This window comes from Cyprinus carpio, chromosome B9, assembly GCF_018340385.1.
Source record: "Cyprinus carpio isolate SPL01 chromosome B9, ASM1834038v1, whole genome shotgun sequence".
Taxonomy (NCBI): Eukaryota; Metazoa; Chordata; class Actinopteri; order Cypriniformes; family Cyprinidae; genus Cyprinus; species Cyprinus carpio.
This window is the reverse complement of record NC_056605.1, coordinates 14,463,774-14,481,327: the sequence shown is the minus strand read 5'-3', so window position 1 is coordinate 14,481,327 and position 17,554 is coordinate 14,463,774. Positions and strand designations below refer to the sequence as shown.

Below are 17,554 nucleotides of genomic sequence, written 5' to 3'. Positions count from 1 at the left end.
GTCCAACGTGAAATACCTTGACATCTACATCTATTCGTGTCCTTAAACGCCTGTTTTTTAGGGGGTCGACAGCTTATAAAGACGTAGTTCTGGGGGTTTTAGCTTGTTTACTGACCACCCCGCATGAAAAAATACTATAGTAATTTATAGTAAATACTATAGTGTTTTTGAACCATACTATAGTAAAGTGTATTACTGTAGGCTACATAATAGTATTTACAACACTTTGTTAATGAATGCAACAGCATACTGTATTAACTATAGTGAACTGATAAACTAATAAATACTGTAATATACTTTAGTTTTTACTACAGTAAACTGTAGTGTATTTTAGTATATTATACCCTATAGTTGTAGAAAACTTAGTACAGTATTGGGTAAATTAATTTGTTTTTAGTAATATATTTGGTATATTACCACAGCAACTATAGAATTACCACAACAAATGAATTCAAGTACTTTACTATAGTATGGTTCAAAAACACTATAGTATTTACTATAAATTACTATTTATAAATTACTCTATTATGGAGAGGGTTGGATTGTTTTCCCCCGGTGTGAGTATAAATGCGCTCTGTCTCTATTGTAATGTTTTTATAGTTGCGATTAAATTATGATTAGTCAAAATAATAATTTTTTCGTGGTACCTGATACTTTTCTCAACTCCGATCATGATGGGCCAATCACAGTCGTTTGTGATTATAGGAAATGAAAATAATATATATATTGACTTTTATAGTCCTATAAATTGATTTAGTTTGATGTTTGGTTGAGTCTGAAGATCAGTTTGATTGAATGTACTGCCCGAGATGATCGATATTACTGTCTGGAGTTCGAATAGTTAGCAAAAGTGTTTTAATGCATGTAAGGTGACAAAGATCAAAATGACCCGCCTTCTACGCAATAACATGAAAACGAAACTTAAAGAAACACTGCAATCAAAGCTTGTATTGTCGTTGAATGTCATCAAGCAGAGCTCAACATGGGAACGGATCAATTTCAATCTCAGAAGAAAATTAATTGTGCATTTTGCGATAAATCAGAAGAAAACAAAATCACAGGGACTCTCTCCTCCAAAGGCAACATCGCTGCACATCAAAACTGTTTGGTAAGTTTTCATATTGTATCCTTTACGAAAATGTACTGTAAGTTAGTTGTTAGTGCTGTTCGCTGTTCCTCATAGTTTTGTTTGGGTTAGGTTAATGTGTCCCCCTTTTTCTAGGCAAGTCAGTTGAGGATTTTTATATATAACCTTTAATGCTTATCTTATTGTGTGTCATCAGTTGTATGCATCAGCGATCTACTGCAAGCTCTCGCCCACCTATGACGACCTGTTTGGATTTGATGTAGAAGATGTAAAGAAAGAGCTGAGGAGAGGAAAAAGACTAGTAAATATCATCGCAAAAGCATATGCACAACAGACATTAACTGCCTCTAAAACGTTATAATTAATTTTAACTGGTTAGTATTTTTCTCAAAATATATTGTGAGATAGGCTACATAACACAGTGTCCATACACAATACTTAAATGATAAACTCAAATAGTAGGGGTGTTGATATTAATAGTTGCATCTTAAATCTTAATCATCACTCGCAGACGCGCTTGTCACGCGAATATTAAAAATCCACTCAGTAGCCTATTTTTAAATCTGAGGTCTGGGCACATATTTTGAAAAAAAAAAAGAAAAGAAAAAAAAAGCTTAGTTGGGGGGAAGAGCATGCTCAGATTCGATTCTGAGCTTGGCTTTTCTCGTATATGGCACTTATGCGGTCTAGAAACAATCGCGGCAGGCCTGCACATGCTTTCATTGATGCATGCACGAAGCTCGCGGTTGCGGTTAAATGCACTTGCAGCTCCGAATACTTTTATGATAAGAAATTTATGTGTAAACTGTCAGTTATGTTTCAGAACAGGACAAACATCTGATATGTCGAAATAGATCTGTGGATTAGTGTGAATGTAGGCTATTAAAGCTGCCACTGTCTATGAACTCATGATAAACGGCAATAATGCTGAGGAAAAAAGAAAAGGCAGATGCTATTTACACTAAATGCAAATAGTGATGAATGCTATTTACACTAAGTGCAGATAGATTATATTTACACTGTTAAAATAGCAGGATTTTCTGCTATTTACACTACTTATTGCAAATAGTGGCAATTATCTGCACCTACATTATAAAACAGTATGCAGTAATAACGTACTGCGTGTAAATTATCATTTTAATTCAAATTATTAAATGGATGCCAACTTATTGGGACAATACCTAACCCTATCCGATACTTTATTTTCAACTTTTTGATTATTTTCTTCATTTTTGTTGAAAATAAATGCCTTTCCAATGTGATATGAGATTTGAAAAGACACTACTTTACATGCTTTACCAACTATGCCACTGAAGCTAACCTCTTCAAAGCCTGGCGAGAAATTGCAACCACCATGGGAAAGGAAGAAAGTGTTTGCAAGAAGGTCTGGAAGAATTTACGAGACAAGTTTGTAAAGGCCAAAAAGAGAGTTTAGGGTAAAAGTTGTGACCCATGTGGAGTAAAACATGTACCACTAATCCTCTCAGAGCTGTGAAACACTGGAAAACGTATTCAAATATGGACGATGAGGTGAGTGAGTTGATGGGATACTCCACCCCAAAATGAAAATTTTGTTATTAATCACTTACCCCCATGTCGTTCCTAACCCGTAAAAGCTTCATTCGTCTTCGGAACACAATTTAAGATATTTTGGATGAAAACCGGGAGTCTTGAGAGACTGTCCAATAAACTGCAAAAATAAATAACAGTTTCAAGGTCCAGGAAAAGGTAAAGTCGTCGTCAGAATACTCCATCTGCCATCAGACGTGCAATCTGAGTCATATGAAGCAATGGGAACATTTTTTGTAAGCGAAGCAGTGGTGGACGAAGTACACAAATCAAGTACTTGAGTAAAAGTACAGATACGTATAATAAAAAAATACTCCAGTAAAAGTAAAAGTACTCCTTTTTCAATTTTACTCGAGTGAAAGTACAAAAGTACTCGATTTTTTATGTACTTAAGTAAAAAAGTACTGATAGATTTATTTTGCAATATTATATAGGCTGGCTACTTAATTTTATATTAGCACATATTTTTTTTTATAATCCTACTGCTCAAAATACCTGGAATTTTCTCAAAATCACCACTACATGGAGTCAAGATATATTTTTGTTGTTGATATGGACTACGCTGACAAGAGTGATGTAGTAATGTTCACTGTGAAGACACACTGCGATGTACCTGAGAGAAAACAGATTTGTGACCCTGGACCACAAAACCATAAGGGTCATTTTTTTGAAATTGAGATTTAGGCATCATCCGAAAGCTGATTAAATAAGCTTGCCACTGATGTTTTGTTTGTTAGGAAAGGATGATATCTGTATGAGATACAACTATTGGAAAATCTGGAATCTGAGGGTGCCAAAAAAAATAAAAAAACTGAGAAAATCATCTTTAAAGTTGTCCAAATGAAGTTCTTAGCAATGCATATTACTAATCAAAAAATAAATTTTTATATATTTACAGTAGGAAATTTAGAAAATATCTTCATGGAACATGATCTTTACTTAATATCCTAATGATTTTTGCCATAAAAAAAAAATTAATCATTTTAACCCATACAATGTATTTTTGGCTATTGCTACAAATATACCCCAGAGACTTCAGACTGCTTTTGTGCTCCAGGGTCACATATGATCATCAGATTTTCACCAGTAAGAAAAAAAGTGTTTTAAAATTTGTTGTTTTGCAGAACATCACAGTTATATATGACATGAGAATAAGGCCTGAAGTTAGGAAGAACAATATAAACGTTAATTCAAACAATATAAACGTTTTACTGTTGATAAACAATATAAAAACAGACGTCACATAGGGCTAAATGCGTAACATTTTAATACAACTGTTAATGTTATGGCAGCGGGAATTTGAACGTGCATTAGTTATTTTATTTAATCTGTGTTAATTTAATGTTTTGTTTTTTTTACCTAAAAGGCACAGATGCTGATGTGTTTGCATTCAAGCATTTCAGTGGGCTTAAATAGATCACCCTTTACAGAAGATTTAGTTCACAAACAACTGACAATTTTGACTTAAATATGATTTTCAGTTACAATAATTAATCTCAAAATTCGACATTAGTAACTTACTTTTAGCAGCATCAGTCGGGCGCTCACAAGATCTCCCGGTTGTGAATTCAGTTCACTAGAGACTCGCACTAAACGGTTCATTTGAATCAGTGAGTTGTAGACTCGAGAACAGCTGCAATCAGATCATTCTAATTCGCGAATGAATAGTTTGGTGCGATTTGCGAACCGATTTAAAAGGTTCATTGAAAAGAATCAGTTCGTTCTTGAATCAGACACCGCTTCTGCGTCTCAGAGCACGTGATATATTATAAAGAGTAACGATATGTTTTATGAAATGTAGTGAAGTAAAAAGTACGATCTTATGCTTTGGAATGTAGTGAAGTAAAAGTAAAAGTTACTTAAAATAAAACTACTCCAGTAAAGTACAGATACTTGAAAAATGTACTTAAGTACAGTAACGAAGTAAAGCTACTCCGTTACTGTCCACCACTGAAGCGAAGAAAACAAAAATAACGATTTTATTCAACAATTCCTTTGTCAACGGCCTCCTCTGTGTCTCTCCATATCACCGTATGCTCTTCTGTGTCATCCACCACAAGGATGCGCTGTTTTATTTCAAATCAAAGCTAAATACACGAAAAACAGAAACAGTGCATCCTTGTGGTGGATGACACAGAAGAGCATTTACGGAGCTTTGACGGGTTTAAATTTTGGGGTAGAGTATCCCTTTAAGTTACATAACCACACAACACCATGTCTATTGTTATTCCAGCTGCTAGGTCTGTGATTTAAGTTTGTGGAGTACCATATTTGCTATCAGATTTAAGTTAATGTACAGAGAAAAGAGTTTTTGTGCTGAAGCGTTCATGACAGTGATCCTCTTGCAAACAATAGAAAGAGATTAACCAAACACACTATTGTTACACTTGAAATAGCACACTATTGTAGCACACTATTGTTTAGCTTGTATCTTCTGATACGTGAGGTGTTTACATTGTTTTACACATCTGATACTTAAAGTATCTTTTTTGTTTTGTTTTATGGCAAAGTATATTTTTCAGTCCCTAACCTTTATAGAAGTATTACATTTGCAAAACACTGTAGGGTTTCAATTTATATACATTATAAAATGAATCTGTTATTTGAACAGTTACACCTACTTGAGCCTCAACGTGGCAATATTTTTTTAATTAAGTGTGCTTTATTGCAAGCACTACACTCGGCACAACAGCCATGTGCATAGGGTCAGACTGTACTCTAATAATGGTCAAATTTGAAATGTTAGAATAAGAAATAGATTTTAAGACATGCTGTATTTCCAACATTCTGTCGAAATAACCCACATACCGTTAGTTATACTGCAATAGGTAGAAATGTGTCTGCATTATGCACAGAAAAGAAAGAGTGAACAAAAAGTTTGATGTAAAATTTTATTAAATCAACAAACAATAGTCCAGCAACTATCAAAGCTACAACATACAAATAATAAAAATACAAATATAAAGGACAACATCAGTGATGCATTGCATCTCCGCAACAAGTGTTTATTTTTTGTAAAATCAGTGTGGGACTGTAGTTCTTATTTGTCAAGACAAACATCATTCGCATTATTCTTTAATATAAGCACCCTCTCCTGATGACAGTGTCCTGCAAAGGTACACTACCCTGTGCTGTGAGAAAAAAAGACCTCAAGTCATTTCTCACTGCTATTGGTGCTCAGGATGCTCGGGCTGTTGACAATCTTCCTGACACCAGCAGTTTGTTGTCTCCTACGCGTCTCCATTCGCCTGGCAATTAATGGTTAAGGCTAGAGGGGATACATATGGCACTACTGGGTATGCGCACATCAATACATCATAATTTTTGTCACACTGTGCAACAAAAATTAAAAAAATTTCATTATTGTAAGGGGTAGGTTTAGGTTTGGGGTAGGTTTAGATGTTAATAAAACACAAACTAATAGGTAGAAAATTAAATTTCATTGTTAGTTTCCGGTCGGAGCTGTATCCTTTCTAGCCACAACCGCAATAGAGTGGGGGAACTATGACGTCACTTTGTAGGCGGATCGGCTGTTAGCATGACACTGGTTCCCTCGACAAAAAGCCTATAGGATTTTCACATAGGTTTGTGGATTATCGCAAAAAATAAGCTCTGTTTTCAACCATAGTTCATGAAACGTTTTGTCCATAAAGATAATCTTCACAAGATAATATAACTGATGAATTTTGAAGCCTAAATAAAAGCGCTAGAACTTGAAAGCTAAACTTAGGCTATAAACAAACTACAGCACCACAGTCACTTGACTTCAGCGTCACCACCACCATGCTTCCCACAACTTTTTTTAACTTATTTTTAATGTGTTCACTTCAGTCAAAAGGATTTACTCTGTATATGAATTTTAATCCACGCTACCTTTTCATATAAACTGGAATAAATACAAAACTAAAACAGAAATGAGACATTAATAATAAATAATATAGTGAATAAATGAAATAATCATAAAGGACATATGAAAGCACGTATTTATGTACATTTCAAAATAAGGTGCATTAAAAATCAATAAATCCTTGATTAATATGAATATTTTAATTAAAAACGTGTCTCCACGAACTATTCAAGTAAATTCTAGTGCATTTAATCTATTAAATTACAGCAGAGTGAGCAAGTTTTTGGATATGTTAAGATTAAACTTATTTTAGTGAATAAAGTACCACATTTCAGCTTTGTTAGGGTGGGTAAGTTACACAAAATGTTATTTTTTCCTTGCTTCTAGAAAATCCTCAATCTATATGCTCCGTAACAGCTTCATGTGGCCGTAAACATTTAAATTTAACGTGGCTTTAAGCACTATGCATCGTTAAAGTTTCACTTTCACTGTGACTAAGCCATTAAATGTGGTGTTTACAAGGAATAATCGTAATCGTCCTCTTTTGGCCAAACAAAGTAGTTTTGGTTTCACAGTGAAACACACAGCGTCTATACGACATGGCGGTGGCGGCGGCAACAACAATACTACAACGAGAATAAAAGGTACGCCTTCTTTCTTTGCGTGAACATCTGGGCGGTGTTATGCAAATCTTCCCACATACTGACGTAGATATGTGGGGGGTGTGTTAGAACGAGCCGTTTCAGGGGGGTGTGGACGAGTCTTAACTTTTATAAAGAATATCTCTTTGGATTTGAGACTTTAGTCTTTGCAACTTTACAGATCTTCTTTATGCTCCAAGAGATTGTAACACTCCAAAGAGAAAAGAAAAATTAAAATCGCATCATATGAACCCTTTACTAAATTACAGAACAGAGCGAGCCAGAAGCGGCGCGCCTCACGGGAGAAGGGCTTATATGCTCCGAGAACGGACACTGCACTGCACTAGTGATACAAAACACACAGGTCTGTTAAGAGAAATACTTTTTAATATAGACAAATTATTATTAGGCTGGGCTACATTTTGTTTAATGACTGCAGTATTTCGCAAGTATTTTCTAAACAAAATAAGTGTATGTTTTTATCATGTGTAAAATTAATGATTAACATGCCAGATAAAAGCAGTTCGTTTTTTTTTTACACCAACAATATACTATAATCGCATATTTGCCTTTGTCTTGTCCTCACTCAATTTAAAGTGCTCCCACACAGCTGAGGTCTTTGGCATTTTTGTCTTCTCTTCCAGATTAAATGAATCATGACATTCACTAATGGGCTATTCATATACAGGGGCAAATGGGAACCATTTCGCGGGGGATGCCAGGTGTTCAAAAAAAAAAAGGATATTCGAATTTTAAAATTGAAAATCGAATGCCAACCCACCGAACGAATATTCAAATAATAGAATATTCTGGTCCAGCCCTAATATCTTTTATTCTTTATAACCTCCAATAAATGCTGCCTGTAAGTGCTTAGAAGCCTCTGTCACATCTCTACTGGAATCTTGGCCCATTCTTTGCTTGAAAAAGCTTCTAGATCACTGTTGATCTTTGGTTTTTATACTGCCACTGCTTTTGTGAAATTACACCAAATATGTTCAGTGAGATTTAAATCTGAAGACTGAACATTCCACTCAAACATTCTGTGACCGATCCCTGAACCAAGCTTTAAGTAGATGTAGAATTTGGGATGATTGTCCTGCAGGAAAGTTCATTGATCATCTAACATCAGTCTCTGCACCGAAGGCATCACAGTCTTTGTCAAAATGACCAGTACTTCAAATAATATGTGATGTCCTTCATACAGTCAATGTTAGCACTTCCTGCAATAGCAAAGCAGCCCTATAACAAGACCGGTCCACCACAATGTTTGAATGTTCTTCTGCTCATAAGCTTTACCTGATTAATCCATGGGTTTGGTCACATCACTCCATAAGACATTCTTCCAGAAATCCACAGATCTATCCAAATGAATCTTAGCCTATTCAAGTGGCCTCACAGGCCTCTTATGTTCTTCTTGCTCAAGAGTGGCCTTTGGCAAGATGTCTCACCATGAAGGTCATGCTTGTCTAGTGTTTTTCTTATCCTCTGCATGTTTCCTCCTTTCATCAGTTCATCTTCAAAGTCTTTGGTAGTAAACTTAGATTTGGTAGTTTTTCTCAGATGCTCTAATCAAACCTTTTATTCCCCTTGATGATATTGTGCTTTTTCTTCAACATCTTCAAAGGATTTCTGATGCTACGCATTTTAAATGTATTAATAAGCTGTCTCTGAGAACTTGTCTCTAGTTTTTTTTTTTTTTTTGTTATCTTTTTGTAGCCATAGACTTTCCAGCAGGGGTGCTCCGCTCATGATTTTTGAGGCCGATCACAGAAAGCAATATCTGCCGATACCGATCTTTTTAAAGGCTTCTTTTTAAAAATAATTTATAAATACATATATTGATACTCCAATCAGGTTTTTTTTTACATTTATTCAGGGCCTGAATTTCATTTTTGAAGATGGGGGCAATTCCCCTCTTAGGTGACTCTTGTGAGAGGGGAAGCAGCACAGACTGTGCTTTCACAGAAGAGTCCGCTACTGATCCATGGCTGTTTATCACAAAGGCACAAGCACAACATTTATCCATTATTTTGATTTCAAATCCAAACATTGTCACTGAAAATGCTTTTTCAGCATTCCAATTATTATTTTTATTTTTTACACAGTACAGTAATACAATCTTTAAAAGACATGTTTAAACATAATAAATATAAGCAACACATTATTCAGTACTTTTACTTTTGCATTTACTTCTAGATTTATGTATTAATTTGCTCAAGCAAGTGGCAAAACATTTAACTACTTTTCTTACATTATCACAAACTTACCATTGACAGAAATAGTCATCTCTACTGCCTTTCCTTTTTTAAATATTTATTACAAGCAATCCTGCCGTTCATAAAAAACTTCGTTTTTCTTCCTCCACGAGTGCCATCTTATTGCCTTGTTTATCTAAAAGTGTTCTTTCCCTTTAAACCTAACCAAAAAGCCATGTGTGTTGACTGTGAAACACAGTAGACTTTATTAATATGCATGTATGGTGTAATTACTACATTTACGTGTCAATCCATGTTCACATTTAATGAAAACAATGTGCTGTTTCTTTAATTCAGCGCTTGCCGTGCAGCAATAGACTCGATGAGGAAACGATCTCTACACTGCTGCAGACGCGCTGCCGGACCGCAACCGTGTGTCCAGTGTGAACGCTTTCCATTAAGAATCCGTTAACATGAGTGCGGGAAAAAAAAAAGTTTGCTGCGAGTGTGCATGACCCCACGGTCTCCAGGAGAGTGCGCGAGAGCTGAATGGTTAAACACGGGCAAGAATTAAAAAGTAAAGCAATTTATAAACTTTAGTGACGATGTGACACTGCCTCGATTGTGCAAGTGACACCCCTACTTTCCAGTGTAATAGAATAATTTCTTCTCTGTAGCTTTTGTGAGAGCTCTATTGACTTGGCCATCTTACTCAACTTTAACACATGCATGGACTAAATTTATGTATGTGTATTTATGTATGCCAATTCAGTTTGTTATAAAGTTTCCAAAGCTTAATTGTGTTTTAACAATTTTGTACCATACCATACATATATGAGATAAAAACAGCACTGCTACATAGGGTTTGAATAATTATGACCGCTATACTACAAAAGCATTACATTATATATTGACATTATCACTTTTGTAAATTATTACAGTCTTCAGAGGGTTGAATTATTTTGATTGCAATGGTAATTTGTATTGTTCAGCATAGTACAACATTATACTTTAACATGAACATTTCTGTACATTAAATGTAAACTGTGACCAAAAGGTCATCATATTCTGGTGTATTTTCTCTGTGAATGCGTAACTGCTGTGTGTTTATTTCTAGCTTTGCCACTACTGTAAAAAAAACGGTGCTACAGCGGGATGTGAGGTCAAACATTGTAAGCGCTCGTACCATTATCCCTGCGCCATAGAGGATCGTGCCACAATCAATGAAGACCATTTTATGTAAGATGAAAGATTTTTTTTTATCAATTTATGTTTTAGATGTAGTAAAATAAACTAATTAATGTTTTATTTCAGATTGTTCTGTGAATTACATGATCCAAAATCCAAAAAAGAAAGTAAGTGCTTCAATTTTAAATTCAGATTATAAACTATTTTTTTATTTATTTTTATTATTTATTTATTAGAATTATATTTGATTTAGTGATGCAAATTTGTAAGCAACTTGTGTGAAAATGTAAAATGTCAATGTGAGAATTATTGTAAAATAATTTAGTTGAGTTGGTGTTGGTGTTTTTGTTTATAAGGTTCGCCAGACGGTCGAAGGCCTAACATGAAAAGGGTCAGCATGCACACACACACACACACGCACGCACGCACGCACACACACACACACACACATACACACACACATACACACACACACACACACACACTTACAGCTTTTGCCTAACCACATTACTGTTCATCTTAAAATATAAGATGAAAAATTCTGAAATAAAGACATTTATAAATAAAGTAATTCATGTAGATTACAGTGTGAAATTTGGATGTAATTTCCTGTCTTTGCTTTTTCTTCATTTATTAATAGAGACATTCTGATTCATCTACAGGGTAAGTGTGCAGTGTGTGTGCATCCACGTCACCACTGGATTAATCACAGAAAATTGTCACATTATTAATTACAGTGTGATTATTTCAGATGATCTTGTGTTTGCACTTTTTTAGGTTATCAGAAGTGAGTTCCTCCAAAAAGAAGAAGACAGCGTCAGTTATTTTGTTAGATTCTGGTAATTGTTAATACAGTTTATTATAGCTTTCAATTAGACAGTACTTCAGTAATACGCAATAACCCAGTTCAGTTACACAAAATAGAGTGTTTATTCAAAGTTCTTTGTGTTTATTTGTCAACATGAGAATATTAGCTTGTTTTTGGAATGTTGATGACAGATATTGTAATGTAAATGTAAAACATTAATAACACTGGACTATTATAATTTTATCATAGATGATGACGACACTGAATCTATGTATGCTCCAGTACAGTCAGACACAGAGGACTTTACACCTCCTAATCAGAACAATGTGAGTTTTCACTTTTTTGATACATCATGTGAATGTCTCCAATTACACATCATATTGTAAACATTTAATACAAACTGCAAATTCAAAACAAAGCCGTGTCTATTTTAAAACTTTTTAGTAATATTGTTGTGATTTTTCTCTTTTTTTTATTTCAATAGTCATCAACTCCTGATCCTGAAAATAAAAGGTATGCTAAACGTTATTAATACACAGAAAGTATCCAGCCTGAAACATGTTCTAGGACGAGATGTGATTAAGACTGCTGTCGTCCATTGTACTGACAAAAATTCTTGTCCAAGTTCCTTAAACGAGTTTCTCTGTCTATTTACAGGCCCGGTGCAAAGCCCAGTCCATCAACCACAGGTACAAATAAACACAGTGTCTGAAAGTAAAGGGTCATTTTTAATTTCTTACTGTAAAGAAACAAAGTCACATGATTTTTCAAAAGCTAATTTGATGATACTAATAGCTTATTGAGTCCATCTGTACAGAGGAGTTTCTAATATAAAATGCATTTGTGTTTGTTTAGGTTCATTAAACTTAACGTCTGCTCAGAAGGCCTGTGGATCAGCAGACAATCCAGGAGAATTGCATGGCAGGGTCAGAACACACACACACACTTACCCTTTTATATCTAATTAATTTAACTTAATTAAAAAAATAAAAATGAATGTGTCATTTATTGGGCCTTATCTCAGAGATGAGTGGCTACAGAATTGTATTCACAGATGGTCATATTACTTGTATTATGCTAAGGAACAAATTCTACTGTATCAACAAACAGATATGATCTTGTCAGAATTTGTTTAGAAGACAAATAGACAAACCTACTTGAAAAATAATACTGGTTAAAAGTACAGCTTATTCTAATTTTGTCTTTTTTTATCTTATTTAATAACAGAGTAAAGGTTATCCATATATGTACAGAGCATCTACATTTCAGTGAGTAGTCTGTAGAACACTTTTAATTATGGAATTTTGTCTAGATAGTAATCACAGTGTCATCATAATGATTCTGCGTTTTGTTTTGTTTTTTTAGATCGCTAGGAGTGGGAACGCCCAGAAGGGGAAAAAATAAATGCATTCTAGACTCAGGTATTTTAGATATTTCTTGGGCTGCTTAAAAAGTAATTGAAATCAAAACAATTTGAGTAATTTGTGTCTCTCTGTTGTAGATGATGAAAGCCCAACCAGCTCTGGCCGCGTAGCAGCTCCAGGGGTGTTAGATCTGGAGGACTCTATGCTTCAAAAACAGCCCAAGGTGAGTCTCTTATCATTAAATTGGACTGTTTGATATGTGTCCATATGTCCCAATTTGTCATATTAAACTTCACTAAAACTGCTCAGTCCAAATTAGAAGAGACAGTTCACACAAAAATGAAAATTCTGTCGTTATTTACTCACCCTCATGTTGTTCCAGTCTTTCAAAGCAAGACTTGACCCCATTGATTTTTAATATAGACAAAATATCAATTTTATCAATTTTTCAAATTGATTTATTTAGTTCCACTGAAGAAAGTCAGTCGTACAGGTTTAGAAAGACATGAGGGTGAGAGAATGCAAAAAAGGATGCATTTTTGGGTGAATTAATCCTTTATTAAGATTTTAAATGAATCTTTAAAACATTTGGTAGAAAAATTGTAGCAATTAAGTGATTCTCTGTTCACTTTTAATAGCAGTCCACTCCTTTGCCTAAAAAAACAAGGTATGTTTAGGATTTAGAACCATTTTGAAAGAAATACAAATACAAAAATACCATAATAAATGTTATGTAAAGAGTGTTTTCCTTTGTCTGCAGGCCGTGTGAAAAACTCAATCCATCAACCACAGGTACAAAAGTGTTTGTTTTTTAGAAAAAAAAAATTAACGAAGTATCATTCCTTACTGTAAAGAAAGAAACTCATTATTTTCAGAAGCTGACGATGACACCGACATTGATTCAGTGAGTCTCTCTGTACACAGCACATCACACTCATGGTACTCTGTAAACACGCAGATGTATTTACTGATATTTTCATGTCAAAAATGACAACAAAAACACAACACAAGGTCCAATGGCACTTCTGAACAAAGGTATTGTTTGCTATATACATATCGGTCTGATACATGGCAAGAAAGATCCAAGGCTTGAGGATGATCTATAAATGAAACAAAGCTCCTCTATATCTTTTCAGAAAACTTTTCCATAGCTAGGAATTGTAAGAAACTGTCAAGCCAGCAATATTAAATGCAGAGGAACAAATTAACCAGGCCTCTTGGGCAAGATTGACACCAAAAGTTACAAAAATTACCTTTTTTTAATATCTTGCACTATAATGCTTTTTTAATAAACTCATCACCATCCAGTAAAGTTTCACTTCTGTTCAAAATAATTTTTTTTGTTTCTAAAAGAAGTCTGTTATGCTCACCAAGGCTTCATTTATGTAATCAAAAATGCAGTAAAATTGTGAAATATTATTACAATTTAAGATAACGGTTTGCTTTTGTAATAAATATTATAATGTATTTTATTCTTGTGAGGGCAAAACTGCATCCTTGCTGAATAAAAGAATAAATAAAAAAAAAAAAAAAAACTTTCTGAACCAAACATTTGAATGGTGTATTATACTCACCTCTATACTCAGTCACTCTTTTAACTTGAGCTGCAGCTAGCAGTGTACCTGCTTACATTGTTCTCTCTCTCAGTCTCAGGAAGAGTCTCTGAGTTTGTTACCATCAAAAACATACCAAATCACTATTCCCTGTAGCGTTATTTTGGACTCTGGATCCTTTGCAGAATCAGGTGTGTTCATCTCTCTTCTATTATCCTGCTTCTGTTATTTTAATGAGACATAAACCTGTGGAAATAGTGTTTTTTTAAACCGTATCTCTGTGTTTCAGAGCAAAGTCTAGAACCTTCTTCACCTGCCGGTGCAGCCACAACAGCTGTGTCTACCTCACCTGGGTCTGTAACTGCCTGTGAACATAAGCAAACACCATCCACACACAGAACTTCTCCACCACCCAGAGCTCCAACCACTGACCCTATCTCACCAGGTACCATTTACTCAGTGCCTACCCTGGACTATTTCACATGTGATCCCTCAGGTCAGCCCGGCTCACCTCAGCATTCAAAGCCCACTGTAGACTAGACATGTGCCAGTATTCCGTAATGCGATTTATCACTGTAATAAATATGCACAATATTGTTATCGTGGGTACTTCTAAATACAGTGAATAATTATATTTTACAAATTATTTAGAATTTGGAATGCATTTTAAGAATACTATTCCCATCAACTGGTCAGAATGCACAACACCGCTGTATGCTGCTTGAAAGACACGTGTGCTGCTCTGATGTAAACAAGAACGCATGAGAAGCACATGGGGGAGGCAGTGAGAGACACGCTGAATGAAAGCACACTCAATCTCTGACAGCAGATGGCGCTAAACTGCAGAAAATGCAGCAGTTACCCCGAAAACCCCATAAATAAAGAAGCTGCTACTTTCTAAAACATATTTAAATAATTTTAAATAGCCATTCAGATTTGTGTAATCGCTATGGTGTTCATCACAGCGGCAAATACTTCAATTTTTAGACTTAATAGGCTATTTATTTTCAACCTTTTTTTTTCCATTTTAATCTGGACTACAACATGCCCTAGATATTGTTTGAAAGTGTTCTGATTCTTTATTGTTCATTCACACTTTACATTAGGGCTTCATTAGTTAACATTAGTAACCATAAACTGCCAATGAAAAATTCTTCTGAACAATAATTAATCTTAGGTATTCCAATATTTTATAACACGTTGTTGAAATCGAAAGTTGCAATTGTGTTATTTAATGAGCTAACATGGACTAAGATTTGTATTTTTTTAACAAAGATTAATAACTTCTGTAGCAAATGTAGCTATTGTGAATGTTAATGCATTAACTAAGGTTAACTAATGAGGTCTTATTGTTAAGTGATACCTATGGGTCTTTATAGTTCTTTTGTACTTTAATCTGTGTAAAATTTATATATTTTTTGTATTGCTTTATTGTATTTAAATGTTCAGTTATTTTTGTTATAAGAAAAAAGTTATTTAACCTGTTATACTGTATTATGACCACTATTTTTTAACTAAATTTCAATACCGTGATAATACCGCATACCATGATAAAAGCATTAGCAATTAATCGCAACAGGAAAATTTGATACCAGCATATCCCTACTGTACATGTTCCAGCAGTCCCTCCGACAGGGGTTTCTTCATCACCAAGTCGTCTCGCTGCAGCAGATGCTTCTGGTGTGGGTGCCACAGTGAAATCTGAGTCGAGTGCCACCATATTTTGGACCAGATGTAATGAGGCCGGGTGGACTAAAGCAATCTTCTCAGAACTGGTGTCTCAGCTGAGCAGCCTAGGAGAAAGAGTGCAGTCACAGGAAGCCAGCCACCAAGGTGAGAACAGCCTTGATTCAGACCAGTTTTGTGAGATATTCTGGGTTCAATAAAAGTTAAAGGCGAAAACAGCTTTTGCGCTTCTAGTGTCACATATTGGAATTACATTAATAAGGCATGTTTTCAAATAACCTCAAACCCTTATGATTATTCATATCCTTACGATAAATTCAAAGTTCTGTCATGAAACTCTAACTCAGTCTGACATAATGACATCATCACATGGTGCAGCTGATTGGTCCTTTTTTGCATCAGCAGCCAATGAGCTCGCTGCTCAACATTTAAATGCTTGTCTAGTGTTTGCTGTAGCAGTTGCAGTGCGCTTCAGAAACCCTCCACTTTCCCCAGCTCCACCTGTATTGATCTGCTATGTTTGTGGATGTATTCGCTGTAGTAAATACATAGTCATAGTCAAATACATAGTCTTTTTGGGAGATAAACCCATGAATGGAATACTTATCATAGTCAATGAACAATAAAATAGATTGAGAGAAGATATTTTAACCAAAAATATTATAAACTTCACCTTTAAGCTCAATCGACAGCATCTGGGGCATAATCGTGCTATCAAAAACATTAATTTTAACTTGTCCCTTCTTTAAAAACAGTCTGAGTTGCATTGAGTAACTTAAGATAGAAGTGACAGAGGCCAATCCACAAACGTTAAAATACAGTTTCTCACTTTTACCGTGATATTTGCCTTTTTTAAGTAAAAAGAGGAATGGGTCATTTTCTTTGTGTATGTATTGATCACTGATCTATAGCCATTATACTGTTATATTGTCACAAACACTATCAGCTGAGCTTAACTCGTATTGAACCTGAAATATCCCTGTATGTTCTTTAACCCTCAATAAAATGCTGGGTTTTTGTTTATACAACTGAAAGGCTATGAAATATTCCACAGACTATGATGTTGCTCTCAAAGTATTGGGGGCAACTGGATGGCTGCCTTACATTATTACTCAGCTGGAACAAGGTACGGCATTTCATTGTAACCACCTAAATCTAAAGTGTTATGTTATTTCAACCCTTTAACAGTAAGTTTTGAATTTATCCATTCAAATGAGAAGTATATAAATGAGTGCATTTCTTTGTGCCTTGACATGAATCACATATTAGAAAGTAGAATTGTTATGGGGACTTAAATGGCAGTGTTCATGAGAATGACTTTGTTCTTTGTGTTTCCAGACCTGGAGAAAGAGGAACGGGAGTTGCAAAGGAAAAAAGCAGCACTGAGGGATGCCAAAGCTGTACTAGATGTTTAATATAAACAATCTAACAGAATTTTATTTTTTTATTTTTTAGCAATGAATTTTTACAATGCTTATTTTTTAAGTCTCAATATTTCTTCAGTTTGCATATGTAATTTTATAATACCATGAAATATGTCTGCATATGCCATTTTGATACGATCATTCTTCTGTTGTCATTTTGTAAATAAAACCGTTGCAACTGTAATAAACATT

The 17,554-nt window shown here is 34.7% G+C and overlaps 1 protein-coding gene across 3 annotated transcripts; it reads left to right on the top strand.

The window, feature by feature from the left end:
- Window positions 1-766: 766 nt before the first annotated feature.
- LOC109107193 (uncharacterized protein PB18E9.04c-like) lies at window positions 767-17,440 on the top strand. 3 transcript variants are annotated; one of them, XM_042731094.1, is made up of 22 exons: window positions 767-1,108; window positions 1,284-1,388; window positions 10,457-10,578; window positions 10,654-10,694; window positions 10,884-10,918; window positions 11,168-11,190; window positions 11,305-11,366; window positions 11,585-11,661; window positions 11,820-11,848; window positions 11,993-12,024; window positions 12,191-12,261; window positions 12,563-12,603; window positions 12,701-12,756; window positions 12,837-12,922; window positions 13,338-13,366; window positions 13,460-13,491; window positions 13,575-13,603; window positions 14,347-14,443; window positions 14,542-14,697; window positions 15,876-16,085; window positions 16,993-17,064; window positions 17,277-17,440. In XM_042731094.1, exons 1-22 carry the CDS (start codon window positions 983-985, stop codon window positions 17,351-17,353), a joined length of 1,608 nt encoding a protein of 535 aa, XP_042587028.1. In that variant the 5' UTR covers window positions 767-982; the 3' UTR covers window positions 17,354-17,440. The 3 variants fall into 3 exon arrangements, with proteins under 3 accessions (XP_042587028.1, XP_042587029.1, XP_042587027.1); XM_042731095.1 differs by having other exon boundaries at window positions 768-1,108; window positions 13,341-13,366; window positions 15,873-16,085; XM_042731093.1 differs by having other exon boundaries at window positions 768-1,108; window positions 15,873-16,085.
- The last annotated feature ends 114 nt before the right edge of the window (window positions 17,441-17,554 follow it).